General features: G+C 45.8%; 1 protein-coding gene across 1 annotated transcript in view; it reads left to right on the forward strand.

The window, feature by feature from the left end:
- Positions 1-10,712, forward strand: part of RBM33 (RNA binding motif protein 33) — a 124,229-nt gene that overhangs the window by 7,503 nt on the left and 106,014 nt on the right. The window contains exons 2-3 of the mRNA XM_023536733.1: positions 4,367-4,484; positions 10,229-10,307. Coding sequence (XP_023392501.1) covers positions 4,367-4,484; positions 10,229-10,307 — 197 coding nt within the window. The remainder of the gene's footprint in view (positions 1-4,366; positions 4,485-10,228; positions 10,308-10,712) is intronic.

A 10,712-nucleotide genomic window follows, 5' to 3' on the forward strand; every position in this document is an offset into this window, starting at 1 on the left:
GTCGCTTTTCTGCCAGATGATCTGCGAGTTAGAGCTGAGCCTTTCCAGTTAAACCGAAAATACGGGCTTTGCCTTCCTCACTTGCTTACTTTCGGGGGTCAAAGTGGTGGGGTGTTTGTTTTTAGGGGGGAGCGTCGTTCTCAGAGTGTCGTCGGGGCACTCCTGGGTCAAAACTCCCTGTTTTCACGGATAACACTACTGTTACTTGCCTGCTTCGTGCTCTCACTGGTGTCTGGCGGCTGCGTGACACGCGAGGACATCATTACACAGCTGGCTAGTGGAATGTGCGCTTGCATGTCTCTTCGAGTTTCTCATTTTTAACGTCTAACGCAGTAAATGTCGGTGAATGTAATCCACACTAACAGAAGCTTTTTGGTGTCTTCGATAAGTTGGGAGTCCAGAAAGTTTGAGAATTGCTGTTTTAGGGGATTCTGCAGGCTTCACCCTGGATGCTTTGGAGTTTCCAGGCTGCTCACCGAGGTGCAGGCTCTGCCGGAGGTGGCCGTGCTGTCGCCTGTCCCTTCTGCGGCTGGCCCTCAGCCCTGCCCAGCGAGCCCCAGCGGGTCCTGGAGGCTTTCCTCCAGTGGTGGTCCTGTCCCACGTGTGCCCAGCTCCGGCCTCTGTGGCTCCCGTGTTTCCTTCAGCACATTTGTCGTAGTTCGTGATGTTACTTAGCCCCATGAGGACAGGAATGCTGCCTGCCATTTATTCCAGGTTCCTGGCAGATAGTAAATACAGCAAATAATTGACACATGGACGAATTAAAGAATGAAATGTTTTCTTTATGAATCCCTTTATGCCGCCGGTCCCCAACCTTTCCGGCATCTGGGACCAGCGCTCCTATGAGAATCTAACACCTGACGATCTGAGGCGGAGCTGAGGCGGTGATGCCAGCGCTGGGGAGCGGCTGCAGATACAGATGAAGCTTTGCTCGCTCGCTGGCTGGCTGCTCACTTTCTGCCTTGAGGCCCGGTTCCTGTCCCTGACCCCGGGCTTGGGGACCCCTGCTTTGCGCCCTTTCCTGTGCATATGTAAATTGCACATTGACAGCCGTGTGGCGTCTTGTGGCAGGCATGGCACCGCGTGGTATTCCGCAGTTGTCTTCTGCACAGAGGAGCAGGTCCTGGGGATCTTCCCGTGGCAGGCAGCGGTGGTATGGCCGCACCGCTGATCGTCTCACCATGTTCCTGATGGGGACTTCATTTATTCATTTTTCTTCACTCCTGCGGAAAATGTACACTAAACATTTATGCTAAGCAAGGCAAATATTGGTATGCTTAAGCAAATATTTCTGGAAGGTAGATACCTCAAGAAGCGGAAATACTATGTAACAAGGTACATATACTTAACATTTTGATGGCCACTGTCAAGTTGTCCTCAAAAAGACAGGTACCACTTTATCCTCCCATTAGTAATGTATGAAAGTACCCCAATTCCCAGACACTTTCTAAGGATTTTTAAAGTTTGTTATAATCTTGAGACAGAAAAATAGCCTCAGTGTTGTAAATTATATAGCCTTCCACCTCTAGTGAAATTAGGTGTCTTTTCATATTCTGTATTTAGTTTTCTGCCTGCTTATATCAGTTGTCTTTTTTTAATTGGGGTGATTGGTCTTTTTCTCATTATTTTAAAGACTTCTTTGTATGTTAGGATTATTGTCCTCTTTCTTTTATAAGTGTGTTTTAATATTTTATACTCCTGTGCTTTAAATTTAGCTTTTATTCCGTATGGCATTTGATTTTGGGTATGATGTGAATTTGGGGCTTTTAACAGTTCCAATATGATTTATTGTGTTCTCTATCTTCCTAATATATTAAATTCCCATTCATAATTAAAACAATTATTGCTTCATCGTATGTGTGTGTATTAAACAGCGTGTTCTTTTTTAGAAATTACTTGATTAGTCCTGTGCTTTTTTTTTTTAAATGAACTTCAGAATCTCTATTCATGTTCTATAAAGAATTCTACTGAAAATTTTATTAGAACTGCATTTGGTTTATTAACATAATTTTGGGATGATCGATATTTTTACAATATGGGCTCTGTCATCCAGGAATAAGAATGTCTCCATCAAGCTCTTTTTTGGCCGTCAGTCATCTGTTTGGTGAACACCTACTCTGTGCTCCTCACTCACCTCTGAGATTGGATGCATAGTGAATAGACCAGACAGATTCCTACTCCTACGGGACTTGCTTTAGTAAAATTTTCTTTATATAGTTCGTTCTCGTTAGTTTTATTCCTTAATATTTTACGTTTGTTGTAATTATGGATTGCATAGTTTTTTTTTTATCCTATTCTTAAATTTGTTACTGATGAATAAGAAAAGTTTATTTTATTTTTGTAATTGGATTATATACAATTGGCCTATTGGAACTTACTGGAACTTCGTTCTAATAGTTTGGTGCTTTAGATTTTCTAGTTAGATCTGCACTCTTCTATTCCAGCATTTATACCTCATTTTTTTTTCTAGTACTTCTCATCCTAGAAGTATTCATTGTCAAGCCCTCCAACATAATGTTGAATAATATGGGTGATGGCAGGCATCTTTGTCTTATCTTGTACTGATAAGTGACTTTTCTGTTCTGCCATTGAGTACGGTATTTGCTATAGATTTCTGATAGTTATTTTTTTGTTTACTGAAGAAAGTTTTTTTGAATTGGATCTTTAATTTTTTATCATATACTTTTTCTGCATCTGTTGAGGTGATCTGTGAGGCCCCTTCTTTAATCTCTCAGTGTAAGGTAACATGTCGATGGATTTCCAATGTTGAACCAACCTTGCACCCTTGGATGGATCCAAAATCTTGTTTCGCGTGTTTTATTTTTTACTATATTGTTGATTTCATTTTAGGATTTAATTTTGATCATAGAGAGGTTGGCTTATACTTTTCTTCCTTTATATTTGTGCGTGCACATGTGCTATCCTGTTTTTTATGTTAAGGGTGGCTTCCTAGCGTGAATCGTGAAGTTTTCTGGAACAGTGTAAAAATTCCTTTATTAAATGTTGGAGGAATTCTTGTCTGCAGAGCCTTTGAGTCTGGTGCCTCTTTAAGGTACTTTTCCTTCTATCATTATTGCCCTACTATTTAAATTCACCGGTCAATTTTGATGACTTTCTGGAAAACTGATTCTTTATATTATATATTTTCAAATTTATTAACATAAAGTTGAGTGCTTCAGCTTCTAAAAATGGGTGTGTCGAAGGTAAATTTTTTGAGAGCCATGCATGTCTGAACAAATTCTTGCTTTATTTTCTTAGTTGAGTGATGATTTGTCGGGTTTGGAATTCTAGATTTGAATGCATTTTCCTTAGATTTTCGGTGGTATTGCCATGTTGTGTTCTGGCTTCTAGTTCTGCTCTTGAGAAGTATGATGACATTCTGATTCGTTATCATTTGTATGTGGCCTTTTCCTTCTCCAATCTTCTAAAATGCCCTAGCATAGGTCTTTTTGTACTTACCGTGCTGTGCATTTGGTGGACACTTTAGTCTGGAAATATGTATCCTTCAGTTCTGGGAAATTTTCTTAATATTATGTTTCTACCTTCTATTTTTTGTTTTACCTTCGGACACACGTGTTGGATTTTAAAGTGGTGACACAGTTCCTTGAGGTTCTTTGGAAGTATAGGTACTTTGGTAGTTCACAGAGTAAGTAAAGGATTAGGACGTGGAAGGCTGGAGAAGGACAGAAGTCAGTGGCTCTGTGACAGGGGGGACGGGGCTAGGCCTCCCACTGCTTGGGAGGCCTCCTTCTAGACAGGCTCTCCGGCTGCCACGCCCTCTTAATCTTTTCTTATAGATACAGCACTTTTGTTCCTGTTGGTCAACTGCTGTTTATCTTTAGCTGATTTAGGTTTGGCTGAGTGTAGGTGCACTGTTTTAGTTCATTTGATAGTCTCCCCTCTTTTTTTGAGAGCAAATAGAACTCCTATAATATAATTCTGTTTTTAAAATGTTGATAACTAGGTCAATTAAGAAAAAAACAGAACAAGAAAGATGATTCAAAGAGAGCATGTGTCTTGTAGCCATCAGATTATAACCTGTACTTCAGAGTGATTCTGCCTGCGTGATTTTCAGTTGGTTCCATGAATGAGTGATCCGCGTTGAACATCCAGGATCTTATGGTTGCTCTTTAATATTTTGATATAGGAAATCAGAGGGTGTGTAAACTACAGTTGTTTCCTGAATAAATTCAAGAGCACTGTACTTGGCGGACCTGAGTTTAAAATCTGGTTTTGCTGTTTACTAACTTTGGTTAGCCTTAGTTTTCACATCTGTGAAAGGGGGATTTGGGGATGGATTAAATGGGAAAATAATGTAAGATGCTAGCCTGTCGGAGTGACGTGAAGCCCGTGTTCGGTTCTTCAGCGGTGCCGGGCTCACGGGGGTTTTATCGGCCTCGATGCGGTCGGGAGAAGAGCCGTGCCGTGCATTCCCGCTGTGAAGGGCCTTCGACGCTTCTCAGCGGCCCCTGTGAAGGCTGGAGGTGCGGCGCTCAGCAAAACCTTTTCTGGCATCTCAGCCTGTTGCTAGGGCCCGGCCAGGAGCCCTTGGGACTCTGAAGACTGGGGAGGCTCCCGTGGGCCGTCTCAGCCAGCAGCGCTGGGCGTGTTGACTTTCCATGGTCTTGAGACTCAGGAAGCCGCCACTCACTGTGGCAGCTCCTACGAGTCCAGATGCGACGCGTGGCTTTCAGGAGCTCCCCTGACCTCTCTGAGAACCTCGCATGTGCCTTGCGTGTGTGCCCTGCCTCTGCTGCCTGAGGATGACCGTGATGATAGTTGTGACTCTCGCCTCCTGGGAGTGTGTTGCCTTGTGGACCCTAACTCGGGCACACAGGGAGGGAGCCTCTGGGGAGCGCAGCGCTGCGGAGGGCCCGGTCAGCCCTGCTGTTGCTTAGTCTGTGGGAGGGACGAACAGATTGGGGAGAGGACTTTTTCCCTGTCTTTGACATTTCTTCCCGTGAACTTCTCCAACTCAGCAGCTGATCTTTGGCATTCTAGAAAGTTTAACTTGTTGAAAAGAAGGTCTAGATTCTTGGGAAAAATGGTGTCGTTTCCTCTTGATTCTAAGTCATAATGGTGACACCCAGTTGGCCGAGCTCGGGCTGCCCAGGATGATAGGGCAATCGAGGCTCTAGCTGTGATGACGGCTGTGGTGGGAGGAGAGCCCCGCCGTCCCTCAGGACTTGACCGTTTTATCCCTCCCCCCCCCCCCGCCCCCCTGCACAGGAAGAGGAAGTTGGTTGCAGGACAGGCAGACAGATGACCTTGTGCACTGCACTGCGCGAACACGAAGGCTGTGTTAGGGGCCCAGATAAGAGATTTTAAACAGCGACTACAAGCTTTTTCAAACAACATGATACAGGGGCTCTTTCTGGAAATTTTGCTTGGTGACTCAGAATTTGATAGTTTTACCGTAGGGCTAATACGCTCACTTTCAAAGTTCTTGAACATGATCCCGATTCTTTTTTCTAGTTGCTGTTTAAATAAAAGGCTGGATTTTCTCACCTGTAAAATACGGGTTGTTGACTCTGTTACTGATTCAGAATATATGAGAACGGTGTTCAGGCAAAAGAAAGAAGGTTTGGACCTTTAGACTAGAGCAGAGATTGGCAAACTTTGTAAAGGGCCAAAGAGTAAATATTTCAGGCTCTGCAGATCACGAGGCTTCTGTTGCAATGACTCTGCTTTGCCCCTGTAGCTTGAACGCTGCTGCAGACAATATGTCACTGAGTTGGCATACAGTGTTCCAGTAAACGTTATTTACATAAACAGGCAGCAGTCAAATTCGGACAAAAACAGGTGGCCCGAGGACTGTACTTTGCTGACCGTTGGACCAGTTGCTAGAACCCTGTTCCAAGCTAATATGCTGTAAAGATTCCAATCCAAGTTCCGGGTTCCTGTGAGAATGCGAAATAGAAGAATTACAGCTACCCGATAGGCTCGCTTGTTAGACTAGGACTTCTAGTGCCAGTGTAGCCTGGAAGGACAGTCTCCAGGTGAGGGGCCTGGCCACTCTTGTCCCTGGGAGCTCCTCTTCCCCCAGCCTTCAGGGATGTGCTGCCTTTCCTTTACAACTTGGGACCGTTGGGGACACATTGTGTTCTCTCGGTTCTGCTCAGTATGACACATATTGCCTCTGTGCCGAAGAGAGTACGAGCATAGAAACGGGTCCAGGGCTCTTCGTTCTTAGGATTTGGAGCCATGGTTTTTTCATGTCCATTTCGTGTCCCATGTTCCGGGGCAGAAAGTGTGTTCTTGCTCTCTGCCTCATTAGGTGTGGTCTTCACTTAACATACCTTGTCCAAGAACAGAGTTGCCCACGGTCACAAGCATTCCTGACTCCTTTGGGGAATTGTGTGTTTTCCCATTTCCGTCTGCTGCTGTAGCATTATGTCACCGCATTACTTTTTAAATTTCCCCGTTTCTTTGGTGTCAGGTGATTCATAGAGGTGATTAAATAGAGGCCTCCACTTCTTGCCTTTCAGCCACAAACTTTCCCTCCTCACTCCCGCGAATTTACACGCGAGCTCGGCTTCCCGGCTCTCCTCCTCTGAGAGACCTCCCTCAGTATGATTCCTGCTGTGCTTCACTCTGCCGGATGCTTTTCCTTTCAGTGCAGACAGCTGCACGTGGTCGCCTCGCTCCCGCATTAAAACACCAAACACACAGCCTTTCTGTTTCATAGACAGCCCCTCCAAGCAGCTGTTCGATCTCTGTACCTTCCTGGCCAGAGCTTCTGGAGAGAGCAGTCTGCACCTGCACGTTCTGGGGCATGATGCTGCGGGCCCGCTCACACCCGCCTCATTCTCCATCTCCTTCACCCTCCTGCTCTGTTTTCCTGTAAAGACCTGAAGTTAGATTACACATGTGTGTGTCGGGGTTATTGTTTGTCTCACTCTAACCTACTCAAGGGTGGAGGTTTTTGTTATCACCCTTGTATGCTGAGCGTTTGGAACGATGCCTGGCATTCATTAGATGCACAAGAAAGGATTGTCAAACAAGTGAACGATACAGGTTTCGCGACCTCAGTTCTAGTTAGAGTTTTTGTGTGACTTGCACTTTCTTATTTTGGAATTATCTTATAGCCAGTTTCCTTGGACAGGTTTTGGGTTCCATTCACAGTTTGTCTTTCGGGGGCACACAATTTAGTCAACTACAGAGAGTCATTTATTTTTACAGAGAGTCACAACACATTTCTTCTGCTTTTGTTTATCTGTGAATGCCTAGTTCACCTTTCTGATAGTTTTGCTGGGTATAGAATTGCTTTTTTGAGCACTTTGTGCCTCTGACTGTCATTGTTTCTGGAGAATCAGCTGTTAATCTTGCTGCAGTTTCCTATTCAGGTTTTCTCCTCGTCTGAGACGTCGTGACTGTGACATGTGTGTGTGTGAATCTCTGTGTTTATTCTACCTGGAGTTTGTTGAGCTTTTTGCACATATAGATTAATAGATACCAATAAATTTGGGAAGTTTTCAGCTATAATTAAAATATTTTTTCCCCTGCTTCTTTTTCTCCTTATTTTCTGGTCTCCGATTACACATATATTGCTGTTCTTAGCGGTGTCTCACATTTCTCTGAAGCTGTGTTCAGTTTTCATTTTTTTTTTTTTTTTAAATATGAGATCATCTCTTTTGGTCTGTTTCCAAGCTTACAGATCCTGCTGTCGGTCAGTTGGCGCTCCTCTCTTTTTCATGTCATTGTTTTTTAATGCCAGCATTTCTTTTCGTTCGTGTTTTTTCAGATTGTCTGTTTGATGCAGTGTTGTCGTCACGACTTCATTTAGTTCTTTAATCATGATTTCTTTAAAATTTGTCTTTTTCTGTTAAATCTGACATCTGGCCCTCTCACAGGCGGTTTCTGCTGCCTGCTTTTTTCCTGCTGGGTTACGGGTTATACTTTCCTCTTTCTTTGCATGTCGTGTAATTTTTTTGTTGGAAGTTGGACATTTTGGATAATGTATCATCTCCGGTTGCTGGTCTCCCCCTGTCCCCTTGGCTTATTATTGTTGTTTGCTTGCTCGTTTGGTGACTGGGTAGGTTGTTTGAGAAGTCTGTCCCTATCCTCTCCCGCCCCCAGCACTGCGAAGCTTCTGATGTCAGTCCTCAGGGGCTACAGCCTCGGCCTGCCCAGTCACCCTGGGTTGGTGGGCTTTGGCAGGGCTCTTTCTGTCTCTCTGCCCACACCTTTCACAATACTCTGGGGTCTTTCCATTTCTCCCTAGCACACCAGGTAGCCTGGAGTTCAGTCTTTGTCTCCAGTGACTCTTCCATTCATCTCTCTCCAAGACCCTCACCTTTTTGAGAGCACCTGGGGCTTCAGTTCCAGAGTTTTGGAGCTCTCTGTCGTTCTAAGGCTTGCTCTTCCCTTGGGCATGCTCTTGTGCTGTGGGTGGGGACAGTGGGTACTTGTCTGTGACACTCTCACTTGAGGAGCTGAGTGCCTGGGCGGCGGGGGCAGAGGGAGCTTGGGCAGCAGCCCTAGGTCTTGGCTTGCTTCTCAAGGTGTGAAACCCCCAGGCCAGTAGTGTCCGTGCCACAGTGGGGCCCCTGCCTGTCACTCGCCCTCACGCAGAACTTGGCCTCCACACCAGGCCGTTGGGCAGGGTGAGGTGTGCAGAGAGGCCTGTGTTCTGGAGGCCTCGTGCTGCTGCGCTGGGGGGTGTGTGGTGGGGTGTCGGTTCCGTGCAGAACACGGGTCTCTGCAGGTGTTCTTACCAGATCTGAGTGGATTTCTTAAGTGTTTTGTATTTGCTGTATGTTTTTAGAACCAATTCTGGAGACTTTAAACAGTTGTTTTATTAAGAATAACTTGTTTAGTTTTGCAGAGAGTGGCAGGCGGGCCCTCATGGCTCTTGTGTTGGAAGTTGAGCTCCTCAGGGACACTGGGTCCCCCGTGTCTCCCGCCCGGGCTCGTAGAAAGCCCTGTCCTTCCTGCCACCACTGGTGTATTGCCCTCTCAGAACTTCACTGGTTCATTACAGCTCTAGGCTGGAGAAATTGCCGGGGCGTCACTGGTGTTTATGTCACCTGGCTCCCCTAGGCGGCCTCTCCTGGGGGGTGTCTGTGCTGCTGCTTCTCAAGCCTCTTTGCTCTGTGCGCATCTAACGTGAAAAACTTTAATTCCAGTTCTTTGATTTTCCTAGTAACAAAAGTAGTTTTAAAGATGAGATACAGAAGGTGCTGTGTGTGTGAAATACACACTCGATGTGGGAAAAGCGTAAAATATCTTATTAATATTTCTTGTGTTGATTACATGCTGTAATACTTTTTTGGATATACCTGTTTAAATAAAATGTGTTTTAAAATTTCACTTGTTAAACTCTCATGTTTGTTTTAACATTTTAAGTGTGGCAACTGGGGAATTTCGAAATTTAGCTTGGCCCTTGAACAACACGGGTTTGAGCTGCGTGGCTCCACTTACGTGCAGATTGTTTTCGGTAAACGGACCGTCGGTGCTCTGTATCCCCGGGTTTCGTGTCCACGGATTCAGCCAACTGTGGGTGGAAACAGTGTTTTCGATCGGCCGCGAGGAGCCCGCAGGCGCGGAGTTAGCGGGGGGTTACCGTGTGCGTCATTCTCGGCCGTGCGTATCAGGGACTTGAGCGGCTGAGGGTTTCGGTGTCGGGGGGTCCTGGAACCCATCCCCCACGGAGACCAAGGGATGGCGGTGTAATAATCAAAAGTTATGCGTGGGTTTTTGACTGCGTGGTGAGGTGTCGGTGCCCCCACCCCTACGGTGTTCAGGGGTCACCTGTGTATGCGTGGTTTGGGTCATTTCCGTCACTCAGCAGTTCTCTGCATCCCCTGCTTCCCTGCGGTTAGGTCTTTGTTCCCCATGATGCATTTGGAGTATCAAGATTACAGAGAGTGTTATAAAAGCTGAAGTTTTAGCAAATCGGCAGTTTTTTCCTTTTACACAGTTGTAGTCAAGATAAACGCAAATCATTTTGTAAAAGTATTTTATAATTTCTGATTTAAGGAAACTTCTATTAGTGATTTTTCATGCCTAATAATGTTTAATAAGTTGATTTTCTTTGAGTAGCTTTGTTCTTAAAATTTTTTCATTATTAAAAATGGGTAAAGTATTTATAATTGTTACACAGGAAACTTGTATTTTATAATGTCCTATCGGGAACCTGCAAAAAAAAAAAGTCGTTTCAGCATTTGTCGTGACGCGTCGCGTCTGTTTTGATTGCCGAGACTGACCCTCCGTGTCTCCCTCACAGACGACGACTTCGACCAGTTCGACAAGCCCGGCGCGGAGCGGTCGTGGAGGAGGAGAGCTGCCGACGAGGACTGGGACAGGTACGGCCGCGCGGCCGAGCGCGGGGCTGCGGCGCTCCCGGGGGCTCCCGCTCCTGGCCGGGTGTGCTGCTGGCAGGGCAGGTTGTGGGGCGCACAGCCCCAGAGCCCCTGTGGCTCCATCCCCCCGGCGTTTCTGCCACGGCGGTATGTGTGACACGGTGTCTCACTGTATTTTGGATTTGCGTTTCTCTGATTACTAGTGAATATGGAAATAGATCTGTGTAGGAGCGTGCACGCACGCACACGCGCACACACACGCACACGCGCACACACGCACACGCGCACACACGCACACTCCGAAAGTATAAGAAAAGTGACGGTCTGCTGAGGCTTTCGATTTTAATATGAGGAAACCTGTTCCCCGTCACTTCAAAACATAAACAGGCTGACGGGAAAATGGTCTAC

The sequence above is a fragment of the Pteropus vampyrus genome, unplaced genomic scaffold (genome assembly GCF_000151845.1).
Source record: "Pteropus vampyrus isolate Shadow unplaced genomic scaffold, Pvam_2.0 Scaffold168, whole genome shotgun sequence".
In the NCBI taxonomy this organism is placed as follows: Eukaryota; Metazoa; Chordata; class Mammalia; order Chiroptera; family Pteropodidae; genus Pteropus; species Pteropus vampyrus.